Source organism: Manis javanica, chromosome 3 (genome assembly GCF_040802235.1).
Source record: "Manis javanica isolate MJ-LG chromosome 3, MJ_LKY, whole genome shotgun sequence".
Taxonomy (NCBI): domain Eukaryota; kingdom Metazoa; phylum Chordata; class Mammalia; order Pholidota; family Manidae; genus Manis; species Manis javanica.
This window is the reverse complement of record NC_133158.1, coordinates 24,212,651-24,231,471: the sequence shown is the minus strand read 5'-3', so window position 1 is coordinate 24,231,471 and position 18,821 is coordinate 24,212,651. Positions and strand designations below refer to the sequence as shown.

Genomic DNA, 18,821 nt, shown 5'->3' with positions numbered 1-18,821 from the left:
GTGTCAGCTGCCTCCAGCTATCTTGTCGCAAGCACACTTGAATGCTTCATTCACTGAACAGAATTGGAGTTAGCTAGTTTGATGGACTAGCCATGCTGCTGTTCTGAAATCATGCCTGGGACATGCAGTCTGTAGGTCTGACAGCCTTTTCAGAAACATTCAGTGACTTATCTATATTGGTTATTATCCATGAGCTTGACATAATATATTAGCCTCCTGTCTAAAGGGAAGAGAAGAAGAAGAAGAAAAAAAAACAAAAGGTAGGAGAGAAATTCTCAAGCATGACTAACACTAAGAAGTCTATTTACTCAATGTTAACTAGATAGCTTTTAACTTAATTCTTTAGCTTCAGTGAAATGTAAAACATTTTGCCTAAGTGAATTTTCCAGACAACGTGACTTACCCCTTTAAGCAATAAGTTAATTTTTAAAAATAACCATTGGGAGGGAGTGGTCTTTCTATGATGTATTATACACTCGTCTGCTTTGCCAATTTAAGCTCACTGAAGATAATTTTTCCTCTTCAGAGACATCATATAACAATAATTATCATCCTTTGTAACAGATAAATAAAGCAATTTACTACTTTATTAATATTGCTTTTAATTCTGAGTGCCATGCTTTTTGAAAGTCACTCTTGCTCCACTCTGGGACAGTGAGAGGATGACAAATACGGTCAAATGAAGAGTATCAGGGACATTCAGGCTTGGAGAGGACCTGAGAGAGGACATGACAGTGGACTGACAGTATATAAAGGGGAGAGGTGGGGGAGAAAAATCAGATTTGTCAGTTTAACTTTAGAAAGCAAAACAAAAAACAATGTGAAAGTTACAAAGATATGTTATGAAGAAAAGTATCATTAGAAGTAACTGGGGGAGGACGAGGTTCCAGCCACTGTGGGGATCCCTATCCTGGGATGGCAGCTGGGCTCTGTGACTACCAGAGGAATGTGGCATTGTTATCTGCCCAGCATCCACTTACTCTTCTTCTGGTTGTAGGACCTACGGTCTCTTTGGGGAAACCGCTATCCTCTTCTCAGTTCATGTGGTTTCAAGTGGAGCTTCCCTATGAGCTTTTAAGGTAAGCACATGACTTATGTCCAAGTAATCAGTATATCACATCTTACTTGAATACAACTGGTTTAGGGAAGAACACTGAGCAAGGCATGTTTATTCAATTATGTGAGAATCTACTCTGTAACTGCTGTTGGAAAAGATAGCAAGCGTGGGGCTGCTAGTAGCCACTCTACCACCAGGAGAGGACAGCACATTGAAAAATGGAGACAACACAGAGGAAGGTGTGGGTGGGAGACAAGGAGAGTGAGACAGAGTTCTGTTGCCATGGTGTGAGCACCTGAGCTGTCAGGCCTAAGTCCCGAACCACCCCGGGCGCTCTCAAAGGGGTGAGCCAATGAATTCCCTTTTGCATTAAAGCCAGCTTATAGAGTTGGGTTCTTGTTACTTACAAAGAAAAAACCCATATTGGTTGATAGATGGCTTTATGGCTGCTTATAATTCTAGGATTCCAGGTTTTTATTAGTGATTCTGCTTTTTCTGCATTTTGATGTTTTTGTTTCTAATAGATCAACTTCAGTCTCATTCTGCCTGAAATGCCTCTTGTCTAGGATCTAAATGTGAACAAAATTATCAACTTTATTCAGTTAGCTGGCTTAACTGCTCACTTAATCCAAATAATTTTACTGCATTCAAGGTGACTCCTTGAGCTTTGTGACAAGTTTTTAAATATTTTATATTGTATGCACTCTGACAGATAAGTGTGAAAGAAAACAATAAATGTTCCATGTATATGGATATGCTGTGCCCCAAATAACGAAGCTGTAAAAATTGGAAATTAAATACTTCATCTAAATGCTTGGCTTACTAAAGATAAGGCCAGTGTGAATATGCTTTAAATGTCTAAAGATATGAGAAATCAAAACAAGTAGATACACTTTTAGAAGAATTCACATGTTGACATTAAACAAGTATTTCTGAATCAATATCCACTAAGATAACTACAATATCACATAATTAAATATTAAGAAGTTTGAATTTTAAAAAAATGTTTCTTGTACTTTTATTATCAACTTATTTGTAGGCAGTTGGTTAGTTGAAATTGACAAAACTGAATAAGTGTTTGGCAAAACCTTTCAAAACAGACTTTTGGGAGAACATTAACAAAAAGGGTGCTTGGTAATAAAGTTATTTCATCAAAAGTTTGTTTATATCATTATTTTGTACAAGAGCTTTTTTTTATTCAAAGTCTACAAATTTGATTTTTGATTCCTAAGACTCCACATCTCAAAAGAGATGTGTAGGGCTAACAAACCAGTGCATTAGAAACTATTACTCAACACTGGGAACTGAGAGTTTTGCCTTTTGTGTTGGTCTAACAAGCTCAACCTTTTCCTAACATAGAAATTCTAAACTTTTTCACTCATGAATTCTTTATTTTTTTAGGATAGCAAGGCAGAGGCTTTTATTTAGAGAGAAAGAGACAGGACAGAGCTCCTGGCTCAAACCCGGAGGGGACAAGAGAGTCCCCCCTCATGAGTTCTTTTGCTCATTTTCCACTTGATTTTCTTTCTGCTGTTTCTTTCTCCAACAGATTTCCAGAGGAGAAACGGAGAAAAAGGGTGGAATTTCTTTGTCAATAAGTATATAATACTAAGATCTTTTCTATTTTCCATCCTCTTCAGGAATTATAAGATGAGATGTTCAATTGAGCTTCATGCCTTTCTCAGAAGTTTAAAACCATTGACCCATGGAGTAAACGTGGCCCATGGATGTGTGGTCTATGTTGTGCTGACATAAAAAAAAAAAACAACTAGTTGATGACATTTAAAAATTAGGAGAGTTTATGTAAAAGCTCCGATTTCTAGTTTCTCTTGAAAAATGAGAACACAGGGAGCACCTGATCTGCCTCTCTATAAGGTGGAAACAGGCTAGAATTGAGAGGTGGATCCCGTGGACAAGGCACACCCTGAAGTCCTCACCATTCCCCTTTATGTTTCACCGGGCCAGCTTTCGGACTGACTTACATTACCCAAATCAGTCTATCTGCTTAATACATTCTGAATGGCGTAGACGAGACAAGCAGAGCTGTGAGAACACAGCATCCGTGAGGGGAATGAAGAGCTGATACTGGTAGTCTGAGGCACGCCTGCTGACACTGGAGGTGGAGGTGATAAACAGCAAGACTTGAGTAATGATGGGTTTCCTCTGTTTAAACCTATCTTCAGTGCCATATAAATGTTGAAGCAATATGTGAACCTTATTAACCAAATCAGGAGAAGAAAGAATGAAAACTGGAGAGAGACAAGCTTTTGTAGTAAGTCAAGTGGTAGAAACAATCAACTAAATTCACTTATCAAATAGAGTTCCTGACACTGCTATACCCTAAGGAAAATTTAATCAATGTATAACAATGGTTAAACTATAGTAGTGGCAATTGTCATTAATACTGTTCAAAATATTAGGTGGTCTCTCTCCTTCTAGGCCCACAGTAAAACTGTATTTCCCCTGCTGGGTTGAACTTGGATAGAGCCATGGAACTTGTTTTGGCCGATGGAACATGAGTAACAGTGAAGTGTTCCCTGGCTGGGCAGAAGCTTTAAGGGCCTGTGCATGTCTGGCCATTTGCTTTTCCTTCTGTGATACCAGCGTTGAAGAGAGTGCTACTCTACCAGCCTTGGCTTTGGAGGGCAACAAAGTCACCAGCAGAGCCTGTATGGGCAGGCAGTGTGGAGAAACTGACTTTTCTTGTTTTAAGCCAACAAAGCTGTAAGTTGTCTGTTACAGTAACAAAGCTTAACCTTAACTTCTCCTGGGTTGATCTATCATGTTATTCTAACTGCATTATTGGATTTTGACATGACTATCATCCATGTTATTTGTATAATACTTTTTCTGTATATCATTGTTAAATTAAAAACTTTTAAAATGTAGCCTCATTTGAAATACACATGGTACACGTTAGTGATATATTTCAATTACTTTTTAATACACAGAGTAGATATGTACTATTAAAAATAACCTTACATAGCACATTTTGGGGAACACTGGAGTAAAACAGGAAATAAACCTGACACTTAAGGTTGCAAAATAAGAAATTACTCCAAGTTCCAGGTTTGGCTCCAAATTTGAATACCATGCCAATATTCAGTGAACTATACTGTCTTCTTGATATAACAGAAATCAGAAAGGGCTGAATAATATGAATTTAATATGTTTGTGAATAAACCATCTATAAACCATATCAGGTTTGTTTGCAAAAATCATTAATAAGGACAACATCATCAGTACAATGATCTAACTTGTGTATGCAAATCTAAAGGGGTACAGGTGTAAAGCGTAGACATACACATTTTTAAAGCCTTCCCCATTGCATCCTTGAGTACTTGACCTTTAGCATCGATTACAATCATTATGTATACAGCTAGTAAATGCCATCTTATAGGTGACATAGACTCATGCATAATTACCATTTTCCAACAGATTCAGTAGGAGATGTTTTAGAGAGGTGACAGCCAAGAAAAGGTCTTTAGAGATATCCACCATTTGGTGCAATCTGACCTAAACCCCAAACATCCCATATATATTCACATTGCATGAACAGCATGCATTCTAAATGTAATTCACGTAGAATAGGAAACACACAAGTGAATAATTTAAATATTAGGAAGAAAAAATATTGTTTCAAAGAGATGTGATTAAAATAATCAGAACTATGCTATGCAGAATACAGTTTGGAACTAGAGATATTTAGTCTCAAAAAAGGAGAAAGTAATAGGAGACATAATAGCCACTGCTGAATATTTAAGAGGTTGTCATACAAAGAATAATTGGATTTATTTGTTTATGCAAAAAGGAGGTAGAATGAAGAAAAGTGGGCAAATCTATGAATAAATTACAGGCAAAAATTAACGAAGATATCTTAGGCTCTCATTTTAAGGCAGCTCTGACAGGCTTCAACAGGGATTGTATCATGCAGTCTCTCTGTGCAGGGAGGGCTTTGGACATTCTTAGTATTAGGAAGGAGTACAAAGACCAACAAATTTACAGCTCTCTTTGAAGCTTCAACTCTTTAATATTTAGTCCACCAATAGTAGATGGAATTTCCACCCTCTAGAACTATTAATGACAGACTAATAAGTTATTATAGATTAATCAAATACTAAAAATATTTTAAGACAGTACCTTTCATTTTCTTTTAATATGTCCCTTCCTTTCTTCCAAGTGTAGACAGGTTTTGGAGAAGCTTTTGGTTTACATTCAATGACAACTTCACCTCCCACTTTGACAAGAGTTACTCTTTTTAAGAGGGTTCTTGAAAAATCTGGACCCAGAGCTGGAAGAGAAGATAGAAAATAAAATAATTAATTATTATGGAAGGAAAAAACCCATTAGATCACACTTTATAGTTTTTATCTTTCTGTAATGCATGTATCATTGTCTTGGGCATTATTATTATTTTTTAAGGTAAAAGGAGTAACATTCTAAGTTTTGGTGGATTTATTAAAATTTGAGATATAGTTTATATGTCGTAAAATGCAACAGTTGCAAGTGTACAGCTTGATGAATTTGATATACTGCTTTATGAAGATCATTATAGAACATTTCATCATTCCTTTAAGGCATTCTTTAAAAAAGAATATTTCATGTTCAAGTGAACAAAAATTTAAACATTTCAGGGAAGCAAAAGGAAGAGACAAAGCAAGAAAATCCACAAGCATTTTTCTGAATGTGTAGGTTCAAGAATTCCCTCTGATCCAGTTACTGCCTCTGGCCTGCCCCATAGCCCCCTGTGCATGTCTCCATTGGAGAAAGTGCTGAAATGTCTATATCATCGCCCTCTGTGAGCTTCTCCTTAAAAGCAAGGGCTTCGTTCAGCTTTCCACTATTACTGTGCATTGGCTCATGTCGGATAAATTGTGACTTGCTGTTAGGAAACTCTATTCCTTGCCTACTACTAGTGTTCTAAAAAATTCACTCATACTGACAACAAATATATAGCTTTGTGGAAGTAATACTAAAGAATTATCTCTTCCCTAAAACAATAGATACACATCTGTGTCCTCTCAGAAGGAATACAGAAGACATCTTTTTCTGAAAAGTATCCATTTCCTCTGAGTTAACAGAATTAGTGTATTCTAGGACCCGTGTTGAGAAGGATTCATCTCTTAGAATCTTAATTTTGCCACATTTAAAATCCATGACTCCCTGCAGTTGACCTGCTGCGATTTAAGATTTTAGAACATGTTGAATGTGAAATGTTAAATACTAGCATGAATAACCTTAAAGAAGGACAGAGGGTATGTTTATGTGGGTGGGGTGGATGTGGTCAGTTCCTTAAATGGACCCAAACTGTACATTAGTGATTAAAAAAAAATTAGGTTTCAGTGGAAGCAAGTTAAGTCTTTATTAAGTACTTTTGTTGTGGAAATATTTTCAGTAATTCTCAAGAAAGAAATAAACATGGGAAGGTTATTTTTTAATGGAATGATACAGTGCACATGGGGTTGGCTTTACTATGTGAAGGTGAAATTAAATACATGAATCTAACCGGCAATTGATATCTCAGTCTGTGTACCTTGGATGCATGAGAGGAATTTATAATTCAGAGAATAATTCTATTCTCTGATAAGTGCGATTAGTAAGTAGAGTGCAAGTACAGGTGCTTCTTTTATAATGAGATAAATGCTTTCCTAGTATGATCTGCAAAATCACATAATAAAAAATTCCAGAATTATGAAAACAGGATGAGGACAGACCTACTATGTATGTAACAAGAACACCAGCAAAAAAAATTTAGCGATTCTAGTAAATGTATTAGCATGATTAAAAAGACAAGTTAAATTCCTAATAGAGAAATACTACAAGAGGTCCGTGTATGTGTGTGTGCGTGCGTGTGTGTTTGTCTATATGAAGACAGCCTGATGGAAGAGAGAAGAAAGAGTTGTGATTGCTGAGGCATTAAGAAGCAAACACTGCAGAGAGCCTTGAGGAGCCCCTGCAAGAAGCGCTGCCCTGTAGAGTACAAGGCTGAACTGGGCATAGAGGAGGAATGTGGCGTGAGAGCGTGGGCAGGATGGTTTTCGCCGCATCTGAATTAGTGGCTCTGTGACTGCAGCAACTAGTGAAATACATGCACAAAGCCAACAACTATTGTACCCTGACATCATGCTCTCATTTACCAATTCCATGCATGCTAATCCGTAACACAGAAAAGTTCTTGCAGCAGAACTGACTCAGTATCCTCTCAAGGAAACACCTGAATTGACACATTAATGTAAAAAAAAAAATCACGTCTCCAGAAGATTTTTAAAAAAGGCATTTTGTGAAATAGAGTTATGACTGTTTTATATAAAAATCCCTTCTTAAAACTGTATCTTTCTACACACACATATTTTTATCACTTTAGGCAGACATTTTTCATCTGTTCAGGAGGAATTCTGCAATTGCATTTGAGATGAGTTTACATAAATCAAACTGTGCACATGGGTGTATTTGTCAAAAAACTATATATTGCTTTGATAGGATTTGAAATAGCATACTACCAGCCACACAGAAGGCAGAAAACAGAAAACATATTTTCCAGTTTCAGAGACATTTTCATTGTGCTAGTTATGTGCATATTATCTTTTGCACATCCTGGAAATAAAACTGCTTTTGCGTTTCTTTCACTATTAAAAATGGAATTATAAATTAAAAATTTCCCTTTTGTTTACTTAATTTGTTGAATTTATTACCAGTGTTATCTAATGCTGCAAACCCATCCCTTGCCACCATAAGCTGCAGGGTTTTCTGGGGCCAAACTGTCAGACCTTTATAAGCTTTTGATAACATGCTGCTGTTTTGTGACCATCTGTTGCATCTGAGATGCCCTTAAAGCTGTGGGATGACATTTTTCCTGTATGTCACCTATAATTCTGATTCCTAAATGCTGGCCCAGGAGAAGCTAGAAGGGAAAATGAAAAAAGTCTGTTCGATTTGACATTCACAGAGAATGAGGTTTTCAGTTATTGGTAAGGTCCCTAGTAGGACATGATTAGAACCCAGACTTTGCGGACACTTAAAAAAATTAGTGCACATTGAAAGTAAAACTTCACGAGGTTCCTAGTCCAAAAAACACAAAACCAACTGGCAAATGACCCTCTTGAGTCTTGAGAGTAGCTCAAGATATTGAGAGATCCTCATTTGCTAAGTCTGATGCACTTATTAGAGGATGTTATTTCTTACATGAACTACTAGAGGGCACTGCTCTCTCAGTGCTGGAAGGAGTCATGCTACAGGACCTCTTCCATGTGGGAGGTAACACTTTTTGTTATTTATCAAAGATCTTTAAGACATTAACACTGTATTATATATAAGAAGCATCTAGAGGAGAGAAGTCCTCTATGCAATAACTCCCAACTGTTTATTTTTATTTAATTAGATGACTCTTGGGCACATGCCAAAGGTATTTTAAGTGGCCAATAGAACCCTTGAAAAAAGTTTCAGGAACTTTTGTTCTGTGTCTTGGTGTCACTTTTCAAATAGTAAGAATGTGAACTACTTAACTGGATATGCCATGGCAGTCCCATTTGGGAAACATAAGGGTGTGATGTTTTACTCTATTACAGAAAAGAAAAAGATAATTATGCATGCCAGTTCTATCACAGTTGGTCTACAGAAACATCACGGGGAACACTGCCAGTGGATGGAGACAGTTAAGGGGGTGGCCCTTTTGGAAGTTCAGAATTTCAGATTATTTTAACCTATCTGTTTTTCTTAATGATTACCCCACTATTTCATAAAAATAAACCTACAGTGAATGCATTCATTTGAATATTTCCACCCCTGAGGAGATAATACTGGTATCACGTCTTAAAATTCCAAACTTCTCCTGGCTTGCTGGGTATAAGGCTGGTTACAGTGGAAATTTTCTCCTTTCTAGGTCCATTATTTCAGAATGATGGAGTCAAAATCAGCTTTCTCTGATCAGGAAAGATATTCACATGGAGACCCTTAGCACAACTTGGAAGTAAGATTTCTCTATTCTAACATCAGCAGGTGTGTCCCTTCTATATCCCTAATCCCCATGCTTGTTTTGTCTAATTCACTGAATGCCCTGTTCCCCCTGAGCTTCTCCTACCATGGAAGCTCTTATGTTTATGTTCCTTTGGGAACATTATTATAAAACAGGAATAATAATATATATAGTCACAAGGTAGTTTTGGAGGTTCAGTGAAATAATACATATATTGTACATAAAGTCCTAAGCAAAAGATTTTCCCACAATAAGAACTTTATGTGTACTCTTCCTCTCTATTTGTACTACTGCCACCAACACCAGCATTTTCAGGGGACTTCATGCTGAAAAATTTCCTAGAGCCTCAAAAATACATCTTGGTTTGAAAAGAAAAAAAGAATATCCCTTTTATACTGAAGTAATTATAGTCACAGAAAGGTACAAAGATAATAAAGAGAATAAAAATATGTCCCCTGTATTTCACTCAATTTCTCCCAACAGTTACATCCTATGTGAGCATTGCACAAAACCCAAATAAGAAAACTGATCCTTGGTACAATGTGTGTATAGTTCTGTGTTATTTTTATCACATATGTAGGTGTGAGTAACAACCACTGAAATCAAGATACAGGTAATATGGATCACCATGGATACAGATAACACATCACCATAAAGATCTCTCATGTTACCCTTTTATAGCCACATTCTTTCTGATGCCTGGAGACCACTAATCTCTTCACCATCTGTAAAGTCATGTCATTCTGAGAATATGTCATATATGTAATCATACAGTATGTGACCTTTGGGGATGTTTTTTTATACTCAGCACAATGCCCTTGAGATCCATCCAAGGTGTGTGTCTATCAACAATTCCTTTTTATTGCTGAGTAGTGTCTCATCCATCCTGACATAGATGAGAAATACTTCCTTCATGTCAGCACTCCAGGCATATGACAACTGGCGAACACTTTTGAGTACAGGAACGATTTCAAGAGCTCTCAACACTTCCTCTGCCAACATGTAGGATCAGGCTTAGCCTTTTTTCTTTTTATAAAAGGTTTGAAACACCAAAAGTTAATTGTGTAGACATGGGTGGAAACATTTTTTTTTCTTATTTCGAGAAAAACATTTTAAAACCATTTTAGAATATCATTTCCTATACAGTAATTAACATGGTGACCAGAAATCATTTTTATGTGCTTTGAGAGCTTCAGCTACTAAACCTTTCTTAACTGCCCTAAAACTACCTATTCTATCTATATAAAGATGATAAGACAGTATGCATTTTAAAATACCTGTAATCACTTTGGCCTTCTTATATTAGTACATATTTATGATATTTCATTAGATTTGGCACAATGTCCTAAATATGCATACAAATTCATGTTCCTGGTTAATTAGTTAGAGCACTGCAATGCCCTATTTAATTATAAGTAGCTTTGTTATGACATAGAAATATTTGTTGAATGAACAGAAGAGAGTCATTAGACTGTGGTGGCAAGAATCCTAGAATTCCAGTAGTTAAGAAATGGTAGCATTTGTTATTAGCAGCTATTAGATCATCAGTTCCTTGTGGGCAGAGAGTTTGTATTATGGATCTTATATCCTTTATTCCTAGCTCAGTGCTTGGCACAAAGCAGATATGAATCAATTTTTGTTGAATTAATGTATGCATGCTGTAGAATTTAATTCAAAACAAGAAATTCCCTTCTCATGATGCTTTGCCTGTATATCATCCAAGTGGGGTTGTAAATGGATTCTTGGACTTTCTGGCCTGTGTACAGGACACCCCACCATTTCTGGAGTTGGGCTTTAATCTAATGAAGCAGAATTACCCCCAAAAGACAATCTGGGCTGTTTATATTCTTAAACCCTCTGAAACCATTTGGTGTGATGGTATATCTTTAACAACTGGCTGTCCAAACACAACAAAGCACCAAGAACTTGGCTTTTAGTGTTTGCCAATTTCTATGGTGTAAATATTTTCATAATGGCTGATTTCAAACAAACAAGAAATCACTTAACATTGAGTTGGAAGGATACACAGAGTGAACTCCAGACAGTGTGAGCCAGCTCCAGCATGTAAATTCCTTTCCTCCCTCCCCAAAACACACACTTAGGGGGAGGGAATAGGACAAGGGGGCCTTGGGAGTTCAGCTTTCCCAGATTCGGGCCTTCCCCTGAAGCAGTGCCACCTCTCCTCTTTCCTCACTAGGTATCCCAAACAACCAGCTGAATACTGAGAAGAAAGGGATGTGGACTCTCTTCCAACTCCTTTGATTATCTCATTTTGTTAAAAAAAAAACGTGTTCTCTAAGGCCTTGTGAGTCAAGGGATGGCAGAAATTTTAAGGGCTTCAGTTCCACATGCCCTGCTCTAGAAGTGCAGGTTCCAAAGAAACATACTGCAGTGTGGGAGAGCAACGCTTATGTGGTCCAGCAGTGTCTGATCTCTTGCTTATTATAATCCTTCAATAATTCTTCTAACATGCAAAGACAGCATATTATTTTGCCTTGGTGCTATGCTCATTTTCAACAATATGAAGAAAGGTTTTATTAAAATCAACTGGCCTTACACTAAATACATCTGAATTTCTTCAGGAGCCTGGAAAAGCCATACTCATGGCTTTTCCCATGTTCATGTTGGGAAAAAAAAAGGTGGAATGTTGTGCAAATGTTGCTTCTGGTAGAAATTGTCTCACATGATTGATAAGAGAGCTTGTGTCAATACTCGGTTCAACAATGGAAACATGGATTAATTGGACATCGAGCGGTTATACCAACAGGACAGCCTTGTCATTATTCCTCCTTCCAACTCCTACTTTCTTTTACAAGTTAGAAAGCTACTCTACTATGATGGCTTAAGTTTGGGTAGCAAAGGGATTTACAAAGCAGATTCCAGATCTGTGGCACCTAAATTTAACTGATCATAAGAATCTTCTGGAGGAAGTTGTGAACTGCTTATATTCCTGAACTCTACCCACCATGACAGGGACCTGAGAATAAGCAATTTTATAACTTTTGTCACTGAAAATGTAATTCCCAGAACAAAAGCATCGGTGGTCACTTTGAAGCTTATTGGAAATGCAGAATCTCTGGCCCCACTCCAGACCTGAAATCAGAATCTGAATTTAACAAGTTCCCCCAAGTAATTTATACATCCATTGAAGTTTGAAATTCACTGTTAAATCTTTTTAAAGCCAATTCTAACATTCCCAGGGGTCAGGCTACTCAAATAAAATCAATTTGTTGCCAGATATTGGTGGAGGGAAAAAATAATAGTTATTTCATTTCATGTATTTATTCAGAAATTCAAAGAGAGTTGTGGAGGGTAATAGCAAAAGATATATAAGTAATGCATTAGGAATATAGCTAATGTCAAACATAGGAAGGACAGGAAACAATCTTACTACACCTAATACAAGAGAATGACAGACTCGTGGAAGCCAAAGCAGACAGGTCAACATGGTAGGCAGAGGAAAAAAGAAGAGCATATTTCTTACTGGTTGATAAGAGAAATTTGGCTACAAGACTCAAAATTTTCACCTGGTTCTACATTTTAATAATTTGTTAGAAATCTGTTTCTATAAAGGACTATGGGCTTCAGAATGTGTAATGCCTTCACAGTAGTTTTATGGAAGACTCAGACATCTTGGTTGTAAGATAGTATATGGTATGAATATTCAGAGATGCCTAGGCTGCATTCTGAGTTACATTTTAAACTGTAACTATGAAACACGTTTCTTTGGAGAACTGATGTAAGGAGCTGTCATAATATTTATCCCTCAGATTTCAGCGTCATTCTTCAGTCAGCTTGAAGCCACCAGAGCCACGCCAAGCACCATCTTCACTCAGTCCTCACACGGCGGTCTAAAGTCCCTGGGAGCCTCCTCCTACTTACCGTCTTGGTGGACGGGGCCTTCAGCCACTGCTGGGATCTCTGATGCCTGGTATCTCTCTTCTATAGGAGGACTTCAGATTCAGAGTCCAGAGCCAAATCAGATGCTTTGTGAGGTTGATCATATTCAACTATTAAAAACCCTGGCAAACAAAAAATGTGTAGGCTAGGTTTCCTACTTTAGGGTAGGGGTTTTCCAAGTGTGTTCTTGGATGTGATGTAAGCATCAGTACCAGCTGGGAGAACTGACACTTTAAGAGAATCCAAGGGCCTTCTGATCTGATCAGTTCCAGCAGGACTTCCCAAACTGTTCTGTTCACAAGAATTACACCTGGGCAGCTTTAAGGAATAATGCCTGGGTCCCAGTCCCAGACACTGAAATGGTTAATGTGGAGTATGGCATGGCGTCAGTATATTAAAAAGCTTCCCAGATGACTGCAATCTGTAGCAAAATTTGAGAATGACAGAAATGGGGTTTACTGGTAATTCTGGGGCTGTCACATTACATGCTTTGGGTATGGATATTAGTTAGCTACAGAAAGAAAAATAAAAACAAAACTTAGATTGCTACTTAAGTGCTTTAAAAAACATTTGTTTAGAACTTCTTGTATTGCTTTCAGCCTTGCAAAAAGCTTTCACAGGACATCTCTTAGTTTTGGTGGTAAGGTAAGTAATAGCATCCTCATTTTACTGATAAATGAAAGCTTAGTAACTTGTTAAAATACCAAATTCAAATCTGAGATCCAAGCACATAGCTTTCCCTCATTGTGATAATTTTGGTAAAGTTCCTGCCTGGGTGACTACTTCTGGGGAGGAAGGCTTTGGCTTCTTCACAGATGCTGATCACACATAGTACATTTGATTATTTTGTAATCTGGCTCAACGAGGCAGTTGAGAAATCAGACTTAGATGCAGATGAACACTTGTGAAAGTCCCTGTGAAATAACTTTTAGCTTAGCCTTAATGTTTTTCTAATTTGTGAGCCAATCATCTGGGTAAATTCTAAATTAACCAGATAATTTCTCAAGCCTACACATCACTTTAACTGGACCATGATTTCCTTAATGGTATTTGAGTGTCCAGCCATGGTCAGCTGTCCTCCACCACACAGGCCAGGAGAATCCCCATGATCTTGAACATCACACAGAAATCTCTCAGGGCGGAAGCGTCCTTCGGTCCTTTACACAGTCCTGGAAAAGTCAAGTCATATTCCACAGATGGCTAGACAGACCCCCACTTGCTCTCAGGGATAGTTCATCCCATACAAAACCAAAGACATATAAACTCGTGATGCTCCTTGCTATGATCGAGGTAGTTTGGACAAAGTAACAAAGCACCTTGGCCTAGCACAATCATCCTCTGTAGAGAATGTTGCTGGCAACTTCACACAGATTTTTTATTTTTTATTTTCTGGGCCCAGCTGATCTCAGTATTGGCTGCTTACCACCTCCAGCGACCCTGACCCCTTCCCTGGGAAACTGGGAGGTTTTGCTCCACACCCTACCTGCCAGCCCCTGCTGTCACTGGCTCACTCTTCTATGGCTCACAGGTATCTGGTTCCCTGTCTCTGCTTTGAGGACCTTAATTACCCTCTGTTTTTACCCCATGATTACATACAGGGCATTAGCACTCCGTATGGAGCATCACAGAAAATTTCAGGTTGGCAATTCAATCAGTGGTCTCTGTCACCAATGTGATCAACTAAGTGGACACAAATACTAAACATGAATAGAAATACTACATTAGAAAAGTTATTTATTTTTTTTACCAATAAAATACCTTAGCTTTTTAAAATTACATTTTTATAGAAGATTCAAATTTCCTCATGATTCTAAGATGCTTTTCACTTCAATTCCAATACAACTTCATGGGTGGGAGAGAAGGATGGAATGAGGGATTCCCAAGGAATGTACAGTACCCTGGGGGGCATCAATAGGACTACAGCACGCAAGTGAACCTCACCCACGATATAGGTTAACAACAGAGAAAAAGTCTGGGAACAGTTGCCTTAAGGAACAAAAAACTATCAATTGTAATAGGTCAGTCACAAACAAGGACATTTCTATTTCATATACTCATAACTAGACTTACTCTGATATACTGACCCCAAGGTAAAAGTCTCTCTAGGCATGCTCCTATCCAGTGAGTAAATCATCCAGGACTGAGGTTAATTATTTAGCAGTTTCAATACATTAAATATAGATATGTTACATACACATTAAACTCCCAGACAGAACATATAAAACAAGGCCAAGGGAAAAGCCTATTAAATATATGCTTCCTAACCATCTCTTATTCATGACTTTAGGGCTATTAAAGTACAATAGAACAAAAAGAAATCTCCTTTCCAGGATTGCACTACCCTGATCAGTGATCAATAGCTGGAACAAACACATTTTTTTTTCCTTCCTGATACTGAAATATCTTGTTTTCATTTTGCTTGTTTTTTGTTCAACTTCGCCATGATTCTAAGATAGGAGATATCAAATCAGGTGTTTGATACAGAAGAGTCAAACTATTACTTTTCTACAAAAAGCGAAGTGACTCGTGGAATACAGTCATGTTATAGCTTACTCAAAACAACCAATATTAATTTATGTGTGTTTTAAGACAGCCAAATGTCTGGGACCTAGCACTAGGAATAAACCTTTCGTAAAAGTAGAAAAAAAAAAAAGATAGTCAAATGTCTTTCCCTCATTCACTTTAGATGGAGACTCTAGGGATTTACTCATTCAACACATAACCACCCTTTAATTCACTTGAAATATATTAGGATTTTTTTTTTTTAAGGAAAAGGGGATATTAAAAAGGGAACTTCTAAGCTTGGTATTAAGATTCTCTGTAGTTGGTCCTTAATTAATTTTGCCATCTTTCAAGTTTAAACCTTGCCCAGATGCTTTATGTATTTAAATCAAAATTTTTGAAAAACTTTCAAGATTCTCTATAGGCAAAAAAACTACAGTGTTTTATAACTTTAAGCCTTTGTTTATGTCATTTCACTCTGATTTGGGATATTCCTGGTCTTCTTTTCTGCCTGTCCAAATAAAAAGTATTGCTCAAATCAGCTGACCAGCCCAGTCCCTAGACAGACTCCCTTTTCTGAAGTCCTGGAAGGCTTACTATTCTCACTACCTTACAGCCTGCAGCATTTTCTGATAGGCTTCCTTGTTCTCATATTCAACATGGTTGATATCAGGGTGGTTAAATAACTTCTCAGGAGTTTCCATCTTATCTTCACTGCTCTAGCTGGCTGACCTTGGGGGACTTAAGAAAGGACTCAGATCAAGAATTCATTTGGAATTAGTTCCAGTTGGAAATTATTTGAAATAAACCTCTGAACATAAAAGTTGAAGCAGTAATCCCAACTCATAGGCCTCAAACCCTGGGCTGGGAAAAGGGAAAGAGACTGAGGAAGGCTGTGCAAAGAGTTATTTTAAGCTGTAACATCTCATCTGTTCATAAGAATATACACATATTCATACACACACAACAGCTCATATATGCTATTATTTTCAGCTGTGGGTAGGTGGATACTCATTTAATAGCCTTTCTCACTCTAGGCTGTGCTTATGGGACTTGTTATCCTTTCTGTTTACCCTGTAATTATATCCCATGATTTACAGTTATTTGTTACTATCACATTTTCCTATTTGAACAAAGAGACCTAAACAATCTTTTCAAATGATAATGAGGCCCCCAGACTTATAAATAGGCAAGCACTCCTCTACAGGGTTTTAGGACAAAGTGGTCCATTCATTAGGCCACACACCTCAGTTTTAGAGGTTCTTCTAACTAGCTGCCATAGTGTTGAAGAGAGAACACACTTCTTTCTGCAGAAAATCCCAACCAATCTACCATAGTGAACTGTGTTCCAAAAGAGTCAGTTCCCACTACCGAGAACCAGAGCCAACCTGGGCAGGGTGGAGCCACTGTTCTTTTCCTGGAGGATGCTGGAGTTACTGTTCCCTCTGTCTGTAAGGTGGGAGGTGTATGCGTTGATGCTCACAGTAGGCTCAGCCAAGCAGATGCACACAATTCTCTGGGCTTCACTGAGAAAGGCTGCAGCCCCCTGAACTCTCACAAATTCTTGTCTTTGGTGTGATTCTGGTCCAAGCTAAAGAACTTGGTGAGAAGAACAGTCAAAAGCTTTTTCTTCCTCTTCTTATTTTTTTTAACCTTGAATGGGATGGATTTATGGAATCTGTGCTGCTTTTCTCTTATTCATTTTAATAACCTATTAGGTGCTCCCTATGAAGAACCACCACTTAGATACTTTAGACAAATACTTAAGTAAGAATTGATACATGAAACTGATGGCCTGGACTCCGTATTTTAAGGGCCCATAGGTTGTAAATCACTCAACTTATGCTTTCAATTATTTAATTAGTCATTCAGTTTCTAAAAGTCTCTTAATTCCTTCACTAGTTAACATACTCATTCATCCCTACATTTAATCAATATTTACTGAAAGCATACTATGTGCTTTGCTATTGTATTAAGTCCTGAGGATAAAATGACTTAAACCAAAATTAGTCCTTGACATCATGGGGAAGTTAAAGTGCAGTGGGAGAAGTTGGGAAAATCACATAAACAAATGTAAAATGCAACTGTGGCGTCTGTTATATACAGAAGAGTTAAAGGCAGTGTAAAAACTTCTAAGAGGAGTTGAGCTAGGCATGGGCTAGGTGTGACCCTCTGAGGAAGCAGTGATGGCGCTGGGAGATGGACAGTGGGAAGAGCAAATGAAATGAAGAGGAGCAGTATGTGCCTGTGGCCTGTGGAGCAAGGAAGGATGGTGCCATGCAGAGCAGAAGGGTCTGTGTGGCTGAAGACCAGGGAGCAGGAGTCACATGGGGAAAGAGGTGGCTGCGTGCGCAGCTGCTGGTGGCGGGGAGCCAGGGGCAGACCACTAGTGCATAACCTGGAAAATTCAGATGTGGAGGAACAAGTTTCACTCTGCCAGCTGTTCAAATAAACCTTTCCAAATTAAGTCAGCTCTTCCTCCTTCCAAACTAAAGTTTGCTCCAAATCAGAATGATAGTAATGGTCTCCAAAGCATTTCGGAAACTTTGCTCAATTTAGAAGAGCAGTTGATAGAGGAACAAAAACTCGTGCCAAGGGAACCATGTTACCCATTGTACGCATCAGAAAGAGGTTGATTTATAAAGTGGTTTCTTCTTACTACTTTCAGATTGTATTACTTCTTTCTTGAGCAGTGTCTGTGGTCTAAAGAATTCTTTACCCTTTTCCTCGAATCGAGCAGTTACGCTTGGCAAAACACATGTTGAGTTCGGTGACTTGAAGAGTTTTGTTTTTTTGTGTTTTTTTTTTCTTTCCAGTATATAGACTCACCTATAACACTAAGCTCTGCGCTGGAAAAGATAACTCCGTGTTTATTCTCTGCCACACATTGATACATGCCAGCATCGGAGAGGTTCACTATTGTTATGTTGAGAATTCCTTGCTCAATTTGAATTCTATCCTGTGAAAGAGGAACACAAAACAATGACCTTCTACAACTGAGACCTTAAGGCAATTTTGCTACATGTTTTATCAAAGAGGTTTAATGAGAAGAAAATAGCCATCATATAAGCAATTTATGTAACATGATCTATTTATCTGTCAAATAAATTTGTATTAGGTCAGATGCTAAATGGAACAATCCATACATCTGTTGGTAAATGGGATTTAAATTGTAGGACTCTCTTGAGTTCTCATTGATTTAATAGTGAAACCATTCAGATTAATATCACCTCTAAATAGAGGAACCTGAAATTTAAAATGCTTTTTTACTCTAAGGCTTTGTGCTAAGTAGGGGTGGGAGGGAGGAAAATACAACCAAACTTACTGTTTGAAGTATTTAAAACATGTGGATTATGAGCAGGCAACACTTTGAAGGTTAATAGGATTGTA

At 37.7% G+C, this 18,821-nt stretch overlaps 1 protein-coding gene across 9 annotated transcripts in view; it reads right to left on the bottom strand.

Moving 5' to 3' along the window:
* Positions 1 to 18,821, bottom strand: part of CNTN4 (contactin 4) — a 927,209-nt gene that overhangs the window by 133,372 nt on the left and 775,016 nt on the right. For all 9 annotated transcript variants that reach the window (XM_073230952.1, XM_073230946.1, XM_037019370.2 and 6 more), the window contains 2 exons: positions 18,261 to 18,390; positions 5,198 to 5,348 (listed from right to left, as the gene is read on the bottom strand). In XM_073230952.1, the coding sequence (XP_073087053.1) occupies positions 5,198 to 5,348; positions 18,261 to 18,390 (281 nt within the window). The remainder of the gene's footprint in view (positions 1 to 5,197; positions 5,349 to 18,260; positions 18,391 to 18,821) is intronic.